A 23,129-nucleotide genomic window follows, 5' to 3' on the forward strand; every position below is an offset into this window, starting at 1 on the left:
AAACAGTGACAGCTTTACTTCTTCTTTTCCTATTTGGATTCCTTTTATTTATTTTTCTTCTCTGATTGCTGCAGCAAGAACTTCCAAGACTATGTTGAATAAGAGTGGTGAGAGTGGGCAACCTTGTCTTTTTCCTGATCTTAGTGGAATTGGTTTCAGTTTTCCATCATTGAGGATGATGTTGGCAGTGGTTTTGTCATATATGGCCTTTATTTTGTTGAGGAAAGTTCCCTCTCTGCCTACTTTCTGCAGGGTTTTTATCATAAATGGGTGTTGAATTTTGTTGAAAGCTTTCTCTGCATCTCTTGAGATGATCATATGGTTTTTCTCCTTCAATTTGTTAATATGGTGTATCACATTGATTGATTTGCATATATTGAAGAATCTTTGCATTCCTGGGATAAACCCCACTTAATCATGGTGTATGATCCTTTTAATGTGCTGTTGGATTCTGTTTGCTAGTATTTTGTTGAGGATTTTTGCATGTATGTTCATCAGTGATATTGGGCTGTAGTTTTCTTTCTTTATGACATCTTTGTCTGATTTTGGTATCAGAGTGATGGTGGCCTCGTAGAATGAGTTTGGGAGTGTTCCTCCCTCTGCTATATTTTGGAAGAGTTTGAGAAGGATAGGTGTTAGCTCTTCTCTAAATGTTTCATAGAATTTGCCTGTGAAGCCATCTGGTCCTGGGCTTTTGTTTGTTGGAAGATTTTTAATCACAGTTTCCATTTCAGTGCTTGTGATTAGTCTGTTCATATTTTCTAGTTCTTTGTGGTTCAGTCTCGGCAAGTTGTGCATTTCTAAGAATTTGTCCATTTCTTCCAGGTTGTCCATTTATTGGCATATAGTTGCTGATAGTAATCTCTCATGATCCTTTGTATTTCTTCAGTGTCAGTTGTTACATCTCCTTTTTCATTTCTACTTCTATTGATTGGAGTCTTCTCCCTTTTTTATTTACATTATTGCTTCCTATAATTTTTTTTATACAGCAGGTTCTTATTAGTCATCAATTTTATACACATCAGTGTATACATTGTCAATCCCAATCACCCAGTTCATCATAGCACCACCCCCATCCCCCTGCAGCTTTTCCATACATTTCCCTGCATGTTCATACCTCTGTTCTCTACATCTGTGTCTCAGTTTCTGCCTTGTATACCAGTTTATCTGTACCATTTTTCTAGGTTCCACATATTTGCATTAATATATGATATTTTTCTCTATCTGACTTACTTCACTGTGTATGACAGTCTCTAGATCCATCCACATCTCAACAAGTGACCCAATTTCGTTCCTTTTTACAGCTGAGTAATACTCCATTGTATATATGTACCACATCTTCTTTATCCATTTGTCTGTCGTTGGGCATTTAGGTTGCCTCCATGACCTAGCTATTGTAAATAATGCTGCAGTGAACATTGGGGTGCATGTGTCTTTTTGAATTATGGTTTTCTCTGGGTATATGCCCAGTAGTGGGATTGCTGGATCATATGGTAATTCTATTTTTAGTTTTTTAAGGAACCTCCATACTGTTCTCCATAGTGGCTGTATCAATTTACATTCCCACCAACAGTGCAAGAGGGTTCCCTTTTCTCCACACCCTCTCCAGCATTTGTTGTTTGTACATTTTCTGATGAAGCCCATTCTAACTGGTGTGAGGTGATACCTAATTGCAGTTTTGATTTGCATTTCTCTAATAATTAGTGATGTTGAGCAGCTTTTCATGTGCTACTTGGCCATCTGTATGTCTTCTTTGGAGAAGTGTCTATTTAGGTCTTCTGCCCATTTGGGGATTGGGTTGTTTGTTTTCTTAATGTTGAGCTGCATAAGCTGTTTATATATTTTGGAGATTAATCCTCTATTGATTCATTTGCAAATATTTTCTCCCATTCTGAGGGTTGTCTTTTCGTCTTGTTTATGGTTTCCTTTGCTGTGCAAAAGCTTTTAAGTTTCATTAGGTCCCATTTGTTTATTTTTGTTTTTATTTCCATTATTCTAGGAGGTGGATCAATAAAGATCTTGCTGTGATTTATGTCAAAGAGTGTTCTTCCTATGTTTTCCTCTACAAGCTTTATAATGTCCAGTCTTACATTTAGGTCTCTAATCCATTTTGAGTTTATTTTTGTGTATGGTGTTAAGGATTGTTCTAATTTCATTCTTTTACATGTAGCTGTCCAGTTTTGCCAGCACCACTTATGAAGAGACTGTCTTTTCTCCATTGTATATCCTTGCCTCGTTTGTCATAGATTAGTTGACCATAGCTGTGTGGGTTTACCCCTGGGCTTTCTATCTTTTTCCATTGATCTGTGTTTCTGTTTTTGTGCCAGTACCATATTGTCTTGATTACTGTAGCTTTGTAGTATAGTCTGAAGTCAGGGAGTCTGATTCCTCCAGCTCCGTTTTGTTCCCTCAAGACTGCTTTGGCTATTCTGCGTCTTTTGTGTCACCTTACAAATTTTAAGATTTTTTTGTTCTAATTCCATAAAAAATGCCATTGGTAGTTTGATAGGGATTGCATTGAATCTGTAGATGGCTTTGGGTAGTATAGTCATTTTCACAATATTGATTCTTCCAATACAAGAACATGGTATATCTCTCCATCTGTTGGTATCATCTTTAATTTCTTTCATCAGTGTCTTATAATTTTGTGCATACAGGTCTTTTGTCTCCCTAGGTAGGTTTATTCCTAGGTATTTTATTCTTTTTGTTGCAGTGGTAAATGGGAGTGTTTCCTTAATTTCTCTTTCATATTTTTCATCATTAGTGTATAGGAATGCAAGAGATTTCTGTGCATCACTTTTGTATCCTGCTACTTTACCAATTTCATTGATTGGCTCTAGTAGTTTTCTGGTGGCATCTTTAGGATTCTCTATGTATAGTATCATGTCATCTGCAAACAGTGGCAGTTTTACTTCTTCTTTTCCAATTTGTATTCCTTTTATATCTTTTTCTTCTCTGATTGCCGAGGCTAGGACTTCCAAAGCTATGTTGAATAATAGTGGTGAGAGTGCACATCCTTGTCTTGTTCCTGATCTTAGAGGAATTGCTTTCATTTTTTCACCATTGAGAATGTTTGCTGTGGGTTAGTTGTACATGGCCTTTATTATGTTTAAGTATGTTCCCTCTATGCCCACTTTCTGGAGAGTTTTTTTTTTTATCATAAATGGGTGTTGAATTTTGTCAAAAGCTTTTTCTGCATCTATTGAGATAACCATATGGTTTTTATTCTTTATTTGTTAATACGGTGTATCGCATTGATTGGTTTGCGTATAGTGAAGAATCCTTGCATCCCTGGAATAAATCCCACTTGGTCATGGTGTATGATTCTTTTAATGTGCTGTTGGATTCTGTTTGATAGTATTTTGTTCAGGATTTTTGCATCTATATTCATCAGTGACATTGGTCTGTAATTTTCTTTTTTTGTAGTATCTTTGGTTTTGGTATGAGGGTGATGGTGGCCTCATAGAATGAGTTTGGGAGTGTTCCTTCCTCTTCAATTCTTTGGAAGAGTTTGAGAAGGATGGGTGTTAACTCTTCTCTGAATGTTTGATAGAATTCACCTGTGAAGCCATCTGGTCCTGGGCTTTTGTTTGTTGTTTAATCACAGTTTCAATTTCAGTGCTTGTGATTGGTCTGTTCATATTTTCTATTTCTTCCTGGTTCAGTCTCGGCAGGTTGTGCATTTCTAATAATTTGTCCATTTCTTCCAGGTTGTCCATTTTATTGGCATAGAGTTTCTTGTAGTACTCTCTTAGGATGCTTTGTATTTCTGCAATGTCTGTTGTAACTTCTCCTTTTTCATTTCTAATTTTATTGATTTGAGTCCTCTCTCTTTCTTGATGAGTCTGGGTAATGGTTTATCAATTTTATTTATCTTCTCAAAGAACCAGCTTTTAGTTTTATTGATCCTTGCTATTCTTTTCGTTGTTTCTATTTCAGTGATTTCTGCTCTGATCTTTATGATTTCTTTCCTTCTGCTAATTTTGGGTTTTGTTTGTTCTTCTTTGTCTAGTTCCTTTAGCTGTAAGGTTAGATTATTTATTTGAGATTTTTCTTTTCTGAGGTAGACTTGTACAGCTATAAACTTCCCTCTTAGAACTGCTTTTGCTACATCCCATAGGTTTTGGATTGTTGTGTTTTCATTGTCATTTGTCTCTAGTTATTTGCTCATTTCTTTTTTGATATCTTCAGCAATCTCTTGATTATTTAGTAACGTAGTGTTTAGCCTCCATGTGTTTGTGATTTTTATGTTTTTTTCCCCTGTAATTCATTTCTAATCTCATAGTGTTGTGGTCAGAAAGGATGCTTGATATGATTTCAATTTTCTTAAATTTACTGAGGCTTGATTTGTGACCCAAGATGTGATCTATCCTGGAGAATGTTCCGTGAGCACTTGAGATGAAAGTGTAATCTGCTGCTTTTCGGTGGAATGTCCTGTAAATATCAATTAAAGCTATCTGGTTTGTTGTGTGATTTAAAGCTTCTCTTATTTATTTTCATTTTGTATGGTCTGTCCGTTAGTGTAAAGTGAGGTATTAAAATCCTCCAATATTGTTCTGTTACTGTCATTTTCCTCTTTTACAGCTGTTAGCAGTTGCCTTATGTATTGAGGTGCTCCTATGTTGGGTGCATACATATTTATAATTGTTATATATTCTTCTTGGATTGATCCCTTGATCATTATGTATTGTCCTTCCTTGTTTCTTGTAACATTATTTTAAAGTCTATTTTATCTGATATGAGTATTGCTACTCCAGCTTTCTTTTTATTTCCCTTTGCATGGGATATCTTTTTCCATCCCCTTACTTTCAGTCTCTATGTGTTCCTAGGTCTGAAGTGCGTCTCTTGTAGACAGCATATAGATGGGTCTTGTTTTCGTATCCATTCAGCAAGCCTGTGTCTTTTAGTTGGAGCATTTAATCCATTCACGTTTAAAGTAATTATCGATATGTATGTTCCTATGACCCTTTTCTTAATTGTTTAGGGTGTGGTTTTGTAGGTCCTTTTCTTCTCTTGTTTTTCCCACTTAGAGAAGTTCCTTTGCCATTTGTTGTACAGCTGGTTTGGTGGTTCTGAATTCTCTCGGCTTTTGCTTGTCTGTAAAGCTTTTGATTTCTCCATGGAATGTGAGTGAGATCATTGCTGGGTAGAGTAATCTTGGTTGTAGGTTCTTCCCTTTCATCACTTTAAGTATATCATGCCACTCCCTTCTGGCTTGTAGAATTTCTGCTGAGAAATCAGCTGTTAATCTCCCTTGTATGTTATTTTTCATTTTTCCCTTGCTGCTTTCAATAATTTTTCTTTGTCTTTAATTTTTGCCAATTTGATTACTATGTGTCTTGGCATGTTTCTCCTTGGGTTTATCCTGTATGGGACTCACTCTGCTTCCGGGACTTGGGTGGCTTTTCCCTTTCCCATGTTAGGGAAGGTTGAGACTATAATCTCTTCAAATATTTCCTCGGATTCTTTCTCTTTCTCTCTTCTTCTGGGACCCATATAATGCACATGTTGTGTTTAATGTTGACCCAGAGGTCTCTTAGGCTGTCTTCATTTCTTTTCATTCTTTTTTCTTTATTCTCTTCTGCAGCAATGAATTCCACCATTCTGTCTTCCAGGTCACTTATCCATTCTTCTGCCTCAGTTATTCTGCTATTGATTCCTTCCTGCTCTTGATTCCTGTAGTTTTCATTTCAGTTATTGTATTGTTCATCTCTATTTGTTTGTTCTTTAGTTCTTCTAGGTCTTTGTTAAACATTTCTTGCATCTTCTCGATCTTTGCCTCCTTTATTTCTCCGAAGTCCTGGATCATCTTCACTATCATTATTCTGAATTCTTTTTCTGGACAGTTGCCTATCTCCACTTCATTTAGCTGTTTTTCTGGGGGTTTATCTTGTTCCTTCCTCTTTCATCTTGTGTGTCTTTCTATGAATGTGGTTTTTGTTCCACAGGCTGCAGGATTGTAGTTCTTCTTGCTTTTGCTGTCTGCCCTCTGGTGGATGAGGCTATCCAAGAGGCTTGTGCAAGTATCCTGATGGGAGGGACTGGTTTTGGGTAGAGCTGGGTGTTGCTCTGGTGGGCAGAGCTCAGTAAAACTTTAATCCTCTTGCCTGCTGATGGGTGGGGCTGGGTGCCCTCCCTGTTCCTTGTTGGCCTGAGGCAACCCAACACTGAAGGCTACCAGGGCTCTTTGGTGGGGCTAATGGCGGACTCTGTGAGGGCTCACACCAATGAGTACTTCCCAGAACTTCTGCTGCCAGTGTCCTTGTCCTCATGGTGAGACAGAGCCACCCCCCACCTCTGCGGGAGACCTTCCAACACTAGCTGGTAGGTCTGGTTCAGTCTCCCCTGGAGTCACTGCTCCTTCCCCTGGGTCCCAATGCACACACTACTTTGTGTGTGCCCTCCAAGAGTGCAGTCTCTCTTTCCCCCAGTCCTGTCTAAGTCATGCAATCAAATCCCACGTGAATTCGAAGTCTGATTCTCTAGGAATTCCTCCTCCCGTTTCTAGAACCCCAGGTTAGGAAGGCTGACGTGGGGCTCAGAATCTTAACTCCAGTGGGTGGACTTCTGTGGTATAAGTGTTCTCCAGTCTCTGAGTCAGCCACCAAGCAGTTATGTGATTTGATTTTGCTGTGGTTGCTCCCCTCATACCATCTCATTGTGACTTCTCCTTTGTCTTTGGATGTGGGGTATCTTTTTTGGTGAGTTGCAGTATCTTCCTGTCTATGATTGTCCAGCAGCCAGTTGTGATTCTGTTCTCACAAGAGGGAGTGAGAGCACTTCCTTCTACTCTGCCATCTTGGTTCAGGCTCCCTTGCTTTCTTTCTTGATGAGTCTGGCTAATGGTTTATCAATTTTGTTTATCTTCTCAAACAACCAGCTTTTAGTTTTATTGATCTTTGCTATCGTTTCCTTCATTTCTTTTTCATTTATTTCTGACCTTATCTTTATGATTTCTTTCCTTCTGCTAACTTTGGCGTTTTTTTGTTCTTCTTTCTCTAATTGCTTTACGTGTAAGGTTAGGTTGTTTATCTGAGATGTTTCTTAAGGTAGGATTGTGTTGCTATGAACTTCCCTCTTAGAACAGTTTTTGCTGCATCCCATAGTTTTTGGGCCATCATGTTTTCGTTGTCATTTGTTTCTAGGTATTTTTTTATTCCCCCTTGGATTTCTTCAGTGATCTCTTGGTTATTAAGTAGTGTGTTGTTTAGCCTCCATGTGTTTGTATTTTATACAGATTTTTCCTGTAATTTCCTGTAATTGATATCTAGTCTCATAGTGTTGTGGTTGGAAAAGATACTTGGTACAATTTCAGTTTTCTTAAATTTACCAAGGCTTGATTTGTGACCCAAGATATGATCTTGGAGAATGTTCCTGGAGAATGTTCCATGAGCACTTGAGAAGAATGTGTATTCTGTTGTGTTTGGATGGAATGTCCTATAAATATCAATTAAGTCCATCTTGTTTAATGTATCATTTAAAGCTTGTGTTCCCTTATTTTTTTTCATTTTGGATGATCTGTCCATTGGTAAAAGTGGGGTGTTAAAGTCCCCTACTATGATTGTGTTAATGTCGACTTCCCCTTTTATGGCTGTTAGTATTTGCCTTATATATTGAGGTGCTCCTATGTTGGGTGCATAAATATTTACAATTATATCTTCTTCTTGGATTGATCCCTTGATCATTATGTAGTGTCTTTCTTTGTCTCTTGTAATAGTCTTTGTTTTCAAGGCTACTTTGTCTGATATGAGAATTGCTACTCCAACTTTCTTTTGATTTCTATTTGCATGGAAAACCTTTTTCCATCCCCTCACTTTCAGTATGTATGTGTCCCTAAGTCTGAAGTGCGTCTCTTGTAGACAGCATATAGATGGGTCTTGTTTTTGTATCCATTCAGCCAGTCTGTGTCTTTTGCTTGGAGCATTTAATCCATTTACATTAAGGTAATTATCGATATGTATGTTCCTATTACCATTTTCTTAATTGTTTTGGGTTTGTTATTGTAGGTCTTTTCCTTCTCTTTTCTTTCTTTCCTAGAGAAGTTCCTTTAGCATTTGTTGTAAAGCTGATTTGGTGGTCCTGAATTCTCTTAGCTTTTGCTCGTCTGTAAAGGTTTTATTTTCTCCATCAAATCTGAATGAGATCCTTTCTGCGTAGAGTAATCTTGGTTGTACATTTTTCTCCTTCATCACTTTAAATAAGTCCTGCCATTCCCTTCTGGTGTGCAGAGTTTATGCTGAAAAACATAAACATATGTTTTATGAAAGACATAAGTTTATGAAAAACGTAAATTTATGGGGATTCTTTTCCCTTGCTGCTTTTAATACTTTTTCTTTGTATTTAATTTTTTGATAGTTTGATTAATATGTGTCTTGGCATGTTTCTTCTTGGATTTATCCTATATGGGACTCTCTTTGCTTCCTGGACTTGACTAACTATTTCCTTTCCCATATTAGGGAAGTTTTCAACTATTATCTCTTCAAATATTTTCTCAGTCCCTTTCTTTTCCTCTTCTTTTTCTGGGACCCCTATAATTTGAACGTTGGTGTGTTTAATGTTGTCCCAGAGGTCTCTGAGACTGTCCTCAATCTTTTCATTCTTTTTTCTTTATTATGCTCTGTAGTAGTTATTTCCACTATTTTATGTTCCAGGTCACTTATCTGTTCTTCTGCCTTAGTTATTCTGCTAATGATCCCTTCTAGAGAATTTTTAATTTCATGTATTGTGTTCTTCATCACTGTTTGTTTGCTCTTTCGTTCTTCTAGGTCCTTGTTAAACATTTCTTTTCTCCATTCTATTTCCAAGATTTTGGATCATCTTCACTATCATTATTCTGAATTCTTTTTCAGGTAGACTGCCTATTTCCTCTTCATTTGTTAGGTCTGGTGGGGTTTTGCCTTGCTCCTTCCTCTGCTGTGTGTTTCTCTGTCTTCTCATTTTGCTTAACTTACTGTGTTTGGGGTCTCCTTTTCGCAGGCTGTAGTTTCGTAGTTCCTATTGTTTTTGGTCTGTCCCCAGTGGCTAAGGTTGGTTCAGTGGGTTGTGTAGTCTTCCTGGTGGAGGGGACTAGTGCCTGTGTTCTGGTGGATGAGGCTGGATATGTCTTTCTGGTGGGCAGGGCCATGTCTGGTGGTGTGTTTTGGGGTTTCTGTATCCTTATTATGATTTTAGGCATCCTCTCTGCTAATGGATGGTTTTCTGTTCCTTTCTTACTAGTTGTTTGGCATAGGGTGTCCAGCACTGTAGCTTGCTGGTCGTTGAGTGGAGCTGGTTCTTGGCGTTGAGATGGAGATCTCTGGGAGATTTTCGCCATTTGATATTACGTGGAGCTGGGAGGTCTCTTGTGGAGCACTGTCCTGAACTTGGCTCTCCCACCTCAGAGGCACAGCCCTTATGCCTGGCTGGAGTGCCAAGAGTCTGTCTTCCACATGACTCAGAATAAAATGTAGGAAAAAAAAGAGAAAGAAAGAAAAAGAAAGAAAGAAAGGAGATAAAATAAAATACAATAAAGTAAAATAAAGTTATTAAACTAAAAAATTATTTTAAAAAATTTTCTAAGTAATAAAAGGAAAGAAAGAGAGCAACAAACCAAAAAACATTTCCACTAATGATAACAAGTGCTAAAAACTAATAAGAAAAATGGACAGACAGCACCCTAGAACAAATGGTAAAAGCAAAGCTATAGAGACAAAATCATATATAGAAGCATACAAATCCACACTCACAAAAAGAGAAACAGGGAAAAATATATACATATATCATTGCTCCCAAATTCCACGTCCTCAATTTAGGATGATTCGTTGTCTATTCAGGTATTCCACAGATGCAGGGTACATCACGTTGACTGTGGAGCTTTAATCCGCTGCTTCTGAGGCTGCTGAGAGAGATTTCCCTTTCTCTTCTTTGTTCGCACAGCTCCTGGGGTTCAGCTTTGGATTTGGCCTCGCCTCTGCATGTAGGTCACTGAGGGCATCTGTTCTTCACTCAGACAGTACGGGGTTAAAGGAGCAGCTGATTCGGGGGCTCTGGCTCACTCAGGCCTGGGGGAGTGAGGGGTACGGATTTCAGAGCAAGCCTGCAGTGACAGAGGCTGGTATAACGTTGCACCAGCCTGAGGTGTACTGTGTGTTCTCCCAGGGAAGTTGTCCCTGTATCACAGGATCCTGGCAGTGGTAGGCTGCACAGGATCCTGGTAGGGGAGCTATGGATAGTGACCTGTGCTTGCACACAGGATCCTTGGTGGCTGCAGCAGCAGCCTTAGCATCTCATGCTCATCTCTGGGGTCCACACTAATAGCCACAGCTTGCACCTGTCTCTGGAACTCCTTTAAGCAGCGCTCTTATTCCCATCTCCTCGTGCGCCAGGAAGCAAAGAGTCAATAAAATGTCTCTTGCCTCTTAGGCAGCTCCATACTTTTTCCTGGACAGCCTCCCAGCTAGCTGTGGTGCACTAGCCCCCTTCAGGCTGTGTTCACACAGCCAACCCCAGTCCTCTCCCTGGGATCCGATGGAAGCCCGAGCCTCAGCTCCCAGCCCCCGCCCACCCTGGTGGGTGAGCAGACAAGCCTCTCAGGCTGGTGAGTGCTGGTCGGCACCGATCCTCTGTGCGGGAAGCTCTCCGCTTTGCCCTCCTCACCCCTGTGGCTGTGCTCTCCTCCATGGCTCCGAAGCATACCCGCTCCACCACCCACGGTCTCCGCCTGCAAAAGGGCTTCCTAGTGTGTGGAAACCTTTCCTCCTTCACAGCTCCCGCCCACTGGTGCAGGTTCCATCCCTATTCTTTTGTCTCTGTTTTTTCTTTTTTCTTTTGGCCTACCCAGGTACATGGGGAATTTCTTGCCTTTTGGGAGGTCTGAGGTCTTCTGCCAGAGTTCAGTAGGTGTTCTGTAGGAGTTGTTCCACATGTAGATGTATTTCTGATGTATTTGTGGGGAAGAAGGTGGTCTCCATGTCTTACTCTTCCGCCATCTTGAAGCTCCCTCTGTTTCTATGTTTGTGTTCAACTTTACTTTCTCTTTTTCTCACTGTCTTATATTTATTTGTTTATATTCCTGGCTCCCCTAATAGACAATGTGAACCTAGAGGGCAACATTTCTGTGTAGGTTTTCAATAAAAGGTTACTGAATCAGTGTTATTGGACATGCAGTGGTTTTTCATTTAGTTCATTTTTCATGAGACTTGTGGGTATTAATGTTTATAATCATAATGAAGGTAGCTGATTAAGCCTTTTTCAAAAATCTGCTCTTATGTGCACATATTTTTTCTTCTTAGGCTCAGAGTTTCTGGGGGAAAAGATGTTTTACAGTCACGTACCTGAGAAATCAAATGACACTGACCTTTCTGCCTTTCCAAAAATACCACCGATCATTTTTCAGCAGTGACCAAAGCCTTTGGCTATATTTTGGTTAAACTAGCATATTTATACTATTATTTTCTAACTGTACACTTAACAGAATCCTGAAGCAACTTGTATTGAAATACTCCATTTTGATTACATTAATGTCATTAAGAGGAGAAACCCCAAGAAGTTTCTGATCACTTACTCACCAAACAAATACACTGGAGAATTCCATTGTCTTTTTGAATATTATATTTTATAAACCTTGTTTTGCAGGCACCTGTGTTGTGACAGTTCACAAACTCAGATGGAGTGGATGGCCAATGTCTTTATCGCCCAGGTATCATATTTGTTTCAACTAGCCAGTAAAGTATAACAACTGTTTATAGCAAATGTTAATGGGGTAGTAGTTATCAAAGAATTTTTAATGAGTTTTATGTGTATACTTTTATTTTCTCATTCATGTTTTTTAAAAATATATGAGAATGCAGATTTACCCATTACTTTTTGAAAGAGAGTCTACTCTTTGTTGTGTCTTTTTTTTTTTTTTTTTTGCCAGCCCAGCAGCTCCTCAGCTTGGGGAAGTGCTTCAAGATGGTGGTGTAAGAAATGGACTTGTCTATGCTGTGGTCCTCCCAGAGTCCCACATTGATCTTTGTTTAGAAAATGTGCTCTTTTCCTTCTTGTTCTCCCCACGGCTTCCTGCTTTTTCCAGAAACAAGGACAGGAACCTACATTTCTTTAAATACATATTGTGTGCTAGATACTTCAAAAGTTAACTCATGTATTCCTTGAAACAAATTGCATGACACTGCTTATAGATGAGGGAACAAAGGTTACCAAAGGCTCCATGATTTGCTTAGGACCATACATTTAGTTAGTGGTTCAACACAGAGGCACCAGAGGCCAACGTCTATACTCAATTCTCCATTTAGTCTCCTCCCTATTGGAGGACTCACTCTTTCAGTGAAGGGTTAAATAGACCCATTAATAGGACTGGTTTCTTCCCCAACCTTGTCTGGCCGAATTCCCAGCAATGCTTCCCCACAAGAGCGTTGAAATTCACTGGTAACAATTAAGTTGCCACTCTTTATTACTGAGGATGTGCTTCCCTGTTTCTCTTACAAGTGAGAAGTTCATTCACCCCCAAATCTTGTCCTTGTTTTGAAAACCATTTTCTCTGTTCATTTAACTTATTAACCTTCCCAGTGGTTAATAAACACTGCTTTTCTCAGCCTGATTTTACTATTACTACCTGGGAATGCATTTTCAGAAAAAGACCAGTAGCTAACTTTTTAGAGACTTTGCTTCTTTTTTTGTGACTGTTTAAAAATCCAGATATTCAAGTCCTACTGTAAAAAGAGTAGACTTGAAGTATTAGAAAAATTGGAACTATAGAGTCTAAAACTGTTACAGTGCCCGGTTATGGTACAACTAAGTTGTTTTCATTTTTATAACTGAAGTCAGTAGACTCTGTAGTTGAAAATCAAGGCGTAAATAGCCAGGAAGAAGAGGTTGCTCTTACCACCAAGTTATTTCTCCCTGACTCACCTGTCCCTCATTGTGTTGGCCCCAGAGACTCAGCCCAATTACATTTCTTTAGTTCATTCCACTTCTTAGGATTAAGGTAAACACTAAGGTCCTTTTGGATTTGAGGATTTAATGGTTCACCTCCATAGGGAAAGAGACAGGAAAATAGCAAACGTTAATATATGTTAATACATACACACACACACACACACAATCCAACAGTGAGTGCCCCTTACAATGCATTCTTTCTGGTTCCCTGAATACTTTTCTAATATCCATCCCCATCCTTACCCCTCTCTCAAAAGTCTTCTGCTTACACGTCACATTCTCAGAGAAACCTTCCCTGACCTTCAGACCAAATAGACCTTCAGGCTGTAGGGACCCTTAGCATTCTGTACTTCAACACTGTCATACTAATTAAAAAGCATTTGTGTCTTTAGGTTTATGTCTGTCTTTCCTACTAAAATGTAAACTTGGGCTTCCCTGGTGGCGCAGTGGTTGAGAGTCTGCCTGCCAATGCAGGGAACACGGGTTCGTCCCCCAGTCCGGGAAGATCCCACATGCCACGGAGTGGCTGGGCCCGTGAGCCATGGCCGCTGAGCCTGCGTGTCCAGAGCCTGTGCTCTGCAACGGGAGAGGCCACAACAGTGAGAAGCCCGCGTACCGCAAAAAAAAAAAAAAAGTAAACTCCATGAGAGGAAAGACCTTGTCAGTCTTATTAGAACTAATTGTATATCCCAATACATCTTACAAAGTATATGCTCGATTAGTATTTCTAAAATAGTATAGAGGATAATCTGATAAAATTTCAAATATATTAGTAGTGTGATAAAACAATAAATAAAATAAGCTAGGGAAAGGAAAGCCAGTGTGACTGATATGAGGACATTAATTGAGAAAGATTCTAAGGGAATACCTTTCTGAGTATCTGAAAGGTGTGCCAAGAGCTGTCTGAATGAGGGAGCCAGGTATACAGGACAGGCAGAGCATTCCAGGGCAGGGATGGGGATCAGCAAGGTCCTGGCATGTTATAATCTTGACTTATTCCATGACTATCATGAAGGCCTATTTGAGAGAGGATGTAAGAGATGAGGAAGGCAGGGGACAGATGTAGTCCCAGTTTAGGAGTTTCAGTGGGAAACAAGGGAAAGGTATAATCAGCTTATATTACTGGAAAATAATTTTGATTCCTTTGTTGAACTGCACTGTAAGAGGTCAAAGATGGAAGCAGGAAGAACAGCTCTGTGGAAGAAGACGGCAGCTCAGACTAGGGTGGTAACAGTGGGTCTGGTAAGACATATTCAGATCCAGGAATATTTGAAGGTAGAGGCAGTAAAGCTTACAGATTGATCAGCTATAGCAGTTTGAGAGGAGTAGAAATCAAGGAAGAGTCCTAGTTGTTTGTTTGGCCTTGGGCAGCTGATGAATGTAGGTGACATTATCAGAGATGCAGAAGAAAATTGAGAGTTCTATTTTGGCCACATGAAATTTGAGATGCCTGTTAGGCATACAAGGGGATATGATGAGCATCAGTTTAGGTGTATAGATCAAAAACTCAGGCAAAAGTTTGGGGCCGAAATGTAAATTTTGTGGAAGTCAGCATTTGGATTGTATTGAAAGGCCATGGAGGATAGGGTAAGATGAGAGAGAGACTGTATGAATGAAAGAGAATTAGAACACAAAATTGGAGAGGGGAGGCTATAGGGAGAGAGAGAGAGAAAGAGAAGACGGACAAATAAGCCCTAAGACATTCCAAATGTTAAAGGTCAAACAGAAGCGAAAAATCGAGCAAAAGAAATAAGAAGCTTTGAGGAAGGAGGAAAACCAGGTGATACGTGTAGAGAATTCTATCAAGGAATTAGAGGGTAGAATATTAAACCAGGCCCTGAGCCAACAGGAAGCAATGTGAGCAAGTGCATGTGTTCAGCATTGTGAAAAAAAAAAAATCACTGTACAACAGAGTGTGGGGCACATTTGTTCTCATATTATTGACTATATATTCTGGCTCACTGAGTGATTATAGATATGATTGGGGCAGAGTTATTTATAATCAGAGTAAATACTTATTGGAAGAGAAGGGAGCCTTGTTTATATGGCTATAGATGCAGAGAGACTGGTACATTTCATGGTGGGAAAATGAAATTGGATGATTACTAATAATTTTCAATTAAATCAGCGAGATTGCCACATGTGAGTCAGGGGTGGATATTAGAAGTGTAGGGGCAGAAAAAAAGATGAGATATTACCTTCAGAGAGTAAGGGAGCCAGCTGTACTATACTAGAATATAAAGGGAGTGCTCACTTGAAATTTTTTTTTTTTTTTTTTTGTGGAACGCAGGCCTCTCACTGTTATGGCCTCTCCCGTTGTGGAGCAGAGGCTCTGGATGCACAGGCTCAGCGGCCATGGCTCACGGGCCCAGCCGCTCCGCGGCATGTGGGATCTTCCCGGACCGGGGCACGAACCCATGTCCCATGCATCAGCAGGCAGATTCTCAACCACTGCGCCACCAGGGAAGCCCTGCTCACTTGAAATTTAAGGGTAAATTTAAAGTGAGATGCATCTCCAGATTGATTTTCTATTTTTTATTTCCCCTCCATCAATTTGGAGGCACCCATGAAGTAGAATTGGGTTTAACTAGGCTTGGGGCTTTACCAGGCAAGTGTGATAGAAGGAGAAGTAACACAGGACTTAATCTTATTTATAAGGAGGTGAGTATACTGATTGACGATGAAATCTAAGCCAGACTGTGAAGGAAGTGGGAAAAAATGTGAAAAGTAGAATGGTGGTGGAGAATGGACTGAAGGTCTCAAGGAGTCTAAAGAATATTTAGGTTTAATGAAACTAAACTAGGTTACCTGGAAAGATGTCAAGGTCAGAAAGTGAGAGGCAGAAACATGTTTATTGCAGGATTATTCACCATAGGCAAGGTATGGAAACAACCTTAAGTGTATATCAATGGATGAATGGATAAAGAAAATGTGTGTAGTGTGTGTGTATATACACACACATATATATATATATATATATATATATACAAACATGTGTATGATGGAATATTGTTCAGCCCTAAAAAAGGAAATCTGTCATTTGGGACAACATGGATGAACCTGGAGGGCATTTTGCTAAGTGAATTAAGCCAGACAAAGACAATTACTACATGGTATCCCATATAAAAATCAAACTCATAGAAACAGAATGGAACAGTTGGTTGCCAGGGGCTGTGGGGGAAATAGTGAGAGGCTGGTAAAAGGGTACATACTTTCAGATATAAGATGAATAAGGTCTGAGGATCTAATAGATGACATGGTGACTATAGTTCATAACACTGTATTATATAATTTAAATTTGCTAAGAGAGTAGAACTTAAATGTTCTCACCAAAAGAAACCCAGAAAGGTTAAATATGTGAGATGATAGATATGTTGACTAACTCGATGGGGGGAATCCTTTCACAATGTATGCATGTATCAAATCATCACATTGTACAATTTAAATATCTTACAGTTTTGTCAATTATACCTCAGTAAATCTGTGGGGAAAAAATTTGAAAAAGAAAGTGGGATGCAGAAATGAAGATTTGGGGACGTGATCACTGGCTATAATAATGAGAGTATGATCCTCAGCTCTATGCTCCATGCAGTATGACTTTTGAAGTCACTTATACATAACTATAAATGTTATCAGAACATATTACTTAGATCTAAAGATTTTTGTTATTGGGAAAAATAGCTCTTGGATCAATCCAGTGAGAACTAATTAGCTGGTATTCACAGCATTGTATATCATGTCAGAAAAAAAAATGTGTTTGAAAACTACATTTGCTCTTAGATTCCTCAAAATACCATTTAACACATATATTATACATCAATGAGTAAAAGTGTAGGCATAATTCATAGGATTACCTAATTCCTTCCCAGCCAGTATTCTCCCAGCTTCACATGTTGGGAACATCCCAATTATGTAATATTAAAGGTTTTTTTTACCAAGTTTAAGACCATGACATAAAAATAATAGTATGAAGCTTTTAACTTCTCTCTGATTGAAATATTGTATAATTTACCATTGTAGATTTGCACTTCACTGAAATCCAAGGGTAGATCTGATGCCTATGCACTAAATCTAGTAATAATAGGACCTGCACTGTAGGATCTTTGAGGATTAAATGAGATAATATCTGTATACTGATAAGCACAAAGTCAAGCAGTCTGCCCCTCAATATAACTTAGCTGCTGTTTTATAGTGAGTATATAGTCAACATTTGTTGAAATTAGTTCTTTGCTATAAAACACGACGTTAAACTACTAATTGCAATATCAGAATAAGAATCTATTCATTCTTAGGAGTAGAGGAAAAGAATGAGTAGGCATTTAGCTATATAGTTTACCAAATGGTTTTCATTTCATCATAACATCTGTAAACGTCTCATTGTGTGTAGTTGGTATTCTGTATTTCTTTCACAGGTTGTTGTCTGAAAATCAGTTTGTTTTTCCCAACTTCTGAAAAGTTAATCTACCCTGAAGAATAGAAAAATTCTTTAAATATTTTTCTTTTATATGCATATCTTAAGGATTTATCATCCAAGAGGTTATATTTTTAACCTATGGATATTTCTCCCCTTTGCAAAATTACCTTTTCTCCAGTCATATCTATAATTGCTCAGTGCCCAGAATATGTAGTCAATAGTTTGAGAACAAATGTGCGCCACTCTCTGTTGTACAATGATTTTCAGTATAAATGTCTGTGTACAAGGTAATGTTTCTTTGGAATTCAATTAGATGAAAAAGTAACATTTTTCAAAAGGTCATAAAATAAAGATAATTTTTCCAATAGCCATGCCTTAGGTTGACTTGGGGTATATAAAATGTCAAATTATTTTGACACTAAAGTTGACTTTGGTGGTAAGGGAAAATGAATGGACAGTTGCTTTGATTACAGGGCCTAAAAATGTAGACACATATATTATTTTTCTTCCACAAAGAGATTTGCCAGTTTCTTAAATATTTTTCCCGTTTTGGTTGTATAAGTAGTACAGAAGGCATGTATTTGAAGTTTAGAAATTGAACTGAGACCTCAAAGCTCAGTTCACTTAAAAGTTTTACATCCTCAAGCGGTGCCACCATCAGAGTAAACATCATAATTACAAACAGCCTTGTCATGGAAAGCAGATCATCTGACTTGGATATATGAGAAAGGAGCCAAGTGACTATATAATTTTGTGTACCACATAATAAAATCACACACCCACAGCAAGAAATTGTGTTTCCACAGCATGAAAGTGATATATGGCCACCAGCTGGAAAGGAACGAAAACGTTCTATAACCAAAACTCCCAAAATTGGAGGTTTGCCTCTAATTCCCATCCAGCATGAGAAAAATGCAACCCAAGCCTGGAGAGAGATTGAGGTAAGGTTAGGATTTTATTTGTTTTTATATTAATCATAGCATTTGTTTTCTTATGTCTTAATGTGATTAAATGCATTAATTACTTCATTGGTTTCAAAAGCACAGTAATAAGCACTTTGAAAAGCACAGTAAAAATCACATCCATCAAGAAAACTTTATGAATAACCCTATGCCACTCTCTGAAGTTTTATATTTTGTTAATTTCTCTTAAATGATCAATTTTAATAATGTCATTGACCACTCAAATATGTATAATACCACTTTTTTTTTAATTCCTAAAGTGGGCAAGAATGTTAAATACGAATATAGAAGTTCTGGTGATAAAAATCACAGTCTCAGATTAGCCTTACAAGTTCACTTCTACCCTCCTTAGAATTAGCCCATGGCAGAATGTTTGGAGCCATGGTAACTAGACTTTCCAGTAACACAATCAAATTTCAGAGGCTGGGAACTGATGGGGTGTCTCAGTTAATATAAGGAACTACAAGATGACCCCTGAGCATCAATAAAGAAGATTTGGCATCTTTCATGAAAACTGTGTGCTTTCCTTCTCACCTTAAAGGGTAGGGTGACCATTAGTAGCATCAGTCTTGATTCAGGAAAAGACATAGGCTGTTGGCACTCAAAACTCATTGGACAACTTGCAACTAATGTGCATTTCAAGGCCTTAAATGAGCCCCTCAAAGCAAAAAGAAAAGCATGTAAAAGATACTGTTATTTCTTCTTGGAGCCTAGGTTTAGCCATTAAGCTGTGTGAATTCCTTGCTTTCCAAACAGGAATAACTTTTTTTTTTTTTAATTTTACTGGAGTATAGTAGATTTACAATGTTCTGTTAGTTTCAGGTGTAACAGGAATAACTTCTGAAAGACAAAAGCCATTTTAATTTAGGGATCAGATTTTTTAAAAATGTTTTTCCATGACTGTCTTTCCTTGAACATTTATCCCACTGTAATATGCTTCTTCTCTAGAAGATAAAAGCTTTGAAATAATGGTTTATTCCCTTTGTTGCCTGTTCAGTCCTTATGCGCTGCTGTGATCAAAAGGAGGAATAAGACAGCAAGAACTCAGGAGCTTGTCCCTCCTGCCATTCTGCGCTTACGGGTTTTTCTTCCTTATAAACTGCTTTGCAGAACTATGGATTCCTCAGCTAATCTGGAATCTTAAAATTTTAAGAGTCATGTTTCCCAAGAACCCAGATTAGGGAACACAGAAACATAGGGAGTAGATATGTCCTACCGTGACTCCAGCTTCTCCTGACAGTGCCTCAGGATTTATTATGGAGCAAAGCAAAAAATAAATTACTTGGATCAAAATACATTAACCAGTATCCAGTACAGAACTGAGGTGATGATTGAATAAATAATAATTTCTTACTTAATCCCAAATCCAGAATTTCAGAGACAATTATTTTTTAGCGTACTTGAGACCAGAAAACTGTACAAAACCTGTAACAAAATTGTTGAAGGCTTTGAAAGCAATTTTGTGAAATATTAATTGCTAGAAAATTTGTTAGTAAACTAAACCAAGCTTTTTTGTAAATTTAGTAAATGTGCTAATTCAACAAATTTTAAAATTTAATTCTTAAAAAGAATTAAGACAAAATTAAAATTGCAAGTTTTCATATGAACCAATAAAATGTTATTGAATTAGATTTATGTAAATATGTAAGAAAATATATTAATAAAATGACAAAGTATTACTAAGATTAGATTCATAAGAAAAAAATATAGTCATATTAACAGATATATTCAAGAAGGGTTGCTTTTCTAACAAATTGTTGACAGATTGGTGAATTTGGTGACTTCCCATTCTTTGAGCTGTCTTGCTTTCATGAGAATACCTCCTCCAGGCAGGGAAGGCTTCCTGGAGGAAGTGACTTCCAAAATTAATTGAGTAAATTAGTAGTGACCTAGTGAATAAGCCAGAGGAAGTAAGTTGTTGACAAAGGAAATCATACATGAAGAGGCAAATACTGCATAAGAATGTTCAAGCTAGATGCTGCCTACAGCCCTCCTACTTCCTCTTAGGTACCTACTTCATCGTGTTCATTGTGCTCAGCTTTTATCTGTAAGCTCCTAGGGATAATAAAAGCCCTTACTTCATAGGGGGTGTTCTCTCTGCTGGGAGACACACTCCATTTTCAGATCCTCATTTCCATTTAAACAAACAGTTGTCTCTAAATGCCCTCTGACACAAACTGGCATCGTCTGGACCAGCCTACCTTTTACTCTCCTAATTTTATACCTTATCAGTCTTTCTTTTTAAATTATTAAGACCTTAAGGATAGTGCAGCACATAAATGATGCCCTTCTTTCCACAGTACTGAGGCCTTGGCTTTCTTTCCCCACAACATGCAAAGGCACTTCACACACCATATTGTTCATGCAAAGCATTCACTGCCATCTCTTCTTGATTTCTACCAGTTCACTTCATCATGCCTCCCCACCTTTGTATAAGGTTATGTCATTTAGGCTAATATTATAGTTTTACTTGAAATTTTAGCATTACATGTATGAATATTTGGCCTCTAAATTCTGCATCTAAGAGCATCCCAAAGTCTTTCTGCTGATAATTGAAAAGTAATGAGAACTGTATAATATATAAAACCACTCTATATTGATCCTTGATTTTCCCTAATAGATGTTATGTGAAACTTTTTAATAAGATTCATATTTATAAACTCCCAGTCACATTCCTATGCTAAATAGCCATAATTTTTACTAATCTCTCATATTTTTTTGTACTGTGATTAAAATACACAAAATTTTCCATTTTAACCATTTTAAGTGCATAATACATTAATTACATTCACATGGTTGTGCAACTATTACTATCTCTCAAACATATTCTAATTAAACTCTGGAATTCAACTAGATACTAAATAACTAAATATTTCTTCCTATCAGTTTTAAAGAAATATTTATCTGAGATGTATAATCATGAGCTTATCAGAAAATTCTAAATTGCAAAATTATTTATAAATTATGTTGATTAAAACGTTTTTTTTCAGCTTGAATTTGACTGTTACAAAATTTCATGTCCTGATCTGCTGAAATTTAGGAAAATAGAACAGAATATTAAACATCTGAATTTTTTTAAGCTTTCTTCATTTCCTATTCAGAAAATATTTATTGACCACTTCTCGTGTGCAGGCACTGTGATAGGTTTGCATGTCAATGAACAAATCAAACAAAAGAATCCTTGCATTGCATTAACTTTCTAGCAGGGCATTCAGATAATCACAAGAAATATAAGTAGCTTGTCTAGTATATTAGAAAGTGATGAGCACTATAGAGAAAAATAAAGAGGTGAGGTGTTGCCCGTTAAACATTATATTAGCCATCCTTAGTTACAGCACTGTTTATGCTACTCAGTTTCGTTCTTTTTTTTTTAAACAGTATTTTAAAAAAATTTTTTTTTATATTGGAGTATAGTTGATTAACAATGTTGTGTTAGTTTCAGGTGTACAGAAAAGTGATTCAGTTATACATATACATGTATCTATTCTTTTTCAAATTCTTTTCCCATTAGGTTATTAAAGAATATTGAGCAGAGTTCCCTGTTCTATCCAGGAGGACCTTGTTGGTTATCTATTTTAAATATAGTAGTGCTTTGGGTAGTATAGTCATTCTGACAATGTGGATTCTTACAATGCAAGAATATGGTATATCTCCATCTGTTTGTGTCATCTTCAATTTCTTTCATCAGTGTCTTATAGTTTACAGAGTACAAGTCTTCTGCCTCCTTAGGTAGGTTTATTCCTAGGTATTTTATTCTTTTTGATGAGATGGTAAATGAGATTGTTTCTTTAATTTCTCTTTCTGATCTTTCATAGTTAGTGTGTAGAAATGCAACAGATTTCTGTGTAATAATTTTGTATCCTGCAACTTTACCGAATTCATTGATGAGCTCTAGTAGTTTTCTGGTAGCATCTTTAGGATTTTCTATGTATAGTATCATGTCATCTGCAAACAGTGACAGTTTTACTTCTTCTTTTCCAATTTGCATTCCTTTTATTTCTTTCTATTCTCTGATTGCCATGGCTAGGACTTCCAAAGCTAGTTGAATGAAAGTGGCGCTATTGAACATCCTTCTCTTGTCCCTGACTTTAGAGGAAATGCCTTTAGCTTTTTACTGTTGGATATGTTAGCTTTGGGTTTGTCATATATGGTCTTTATTATGTTGAGGTATGTTCCCTCTATGCACACTTTCTGGAGAGTTTTTGTCATAAATGGATGTTGAATTTTGTCAAAAGCTTATTCTGCATATATTGAGGTGATCATATGGTTTTTATTCTTCAATTTGTTAATATGGTGTATCACACTGATTGATTTGCAGATACTGAAGAATCCTTGCATCCCTGGGACGAATCCCACTTGATCATGGTGTATGATACTTTTAATGTATTGTTGGATTCAGATTGCTAGTATTTTGTTGAGGATTTTTGCATTTACATTCACCAGTGCTATTGGCCTGTAATTTTCTTTTTTTGTAGTATCTTTGTCTGGTTTTGGTACCAGGGTGATGATGGCCTCATACAATGAGTTTGGGAGTTTTCCTTCCTCTGCAATTTTTTGGAACACTTTCAGAAGGATAGGTGTTAGCTCTTCTCTAAATGTTTGGTAGAATTCACCTATGAAGCCATCTGGTCCTGGACTTTTGTTTGTTGGGAGTTTTTTAATCACAGTTTCAATTTCAGTACTCCTGATTGATTTGTTCATATTTTTTTATTTCTTCCTGGTTCAGTCTTAGGAGATTGTACCTTTCTAAGAATTTGTCCATTTCTTCCAGGTTTTCCACTTTATTAGTGTATAGTTGTTTGTAGTAGTTTCTTATGATCCTCTGTATTTCTGTGGTG

At 37.6% G+C, this 23,129-nt stretch overlaps 1 protein-coding gene across 3 annotated transcripts in view; it reads left to right on the plus strand.

The window, feature by feature from the left end:
• Positions 1-23,129, plus strand: part of ARAP2 (ArfGAP with RhoGAP domain, ankyrin repeat and PH domain 2) — a 206,655-nt gene that overhangs the window by 176,572 nt on the left and 6,954 nt on the right. For all 3 annotated transcript variants that reach the window (XM_067036312.1, XM_067036311.1, XM_059065959.2), the window contains 2 exons: positions 11,614-11,677; positions 18,136-18,270. In XM_067036312.1, the coding sequence (XP_066892413.1) occupies positions 11,614-11,677; positions 18,136-18,270 (199 nt within the window). The remainder of the gene's footprint in view (positions 1-11,613; positions 11,678-18,135; positions 18,271-23,129) is intronic.

The sequence above is a fragment of the Kogia breviceps genome, chromosome 6 (genome assembly GCF_026419965.1).
Source record: "Kogia breviceps isolate mKogBre1 chromosome 6, mKogBre1 haplotype 1, whole genome shotgun sequence".
Taxonomy (NCBI): domain Eukaryota; kingdom Metazoa; phylum Chordata; class Mammalia; order Artiodactyla; family Physeteridae; genus Kogia; species Kogia breviceps.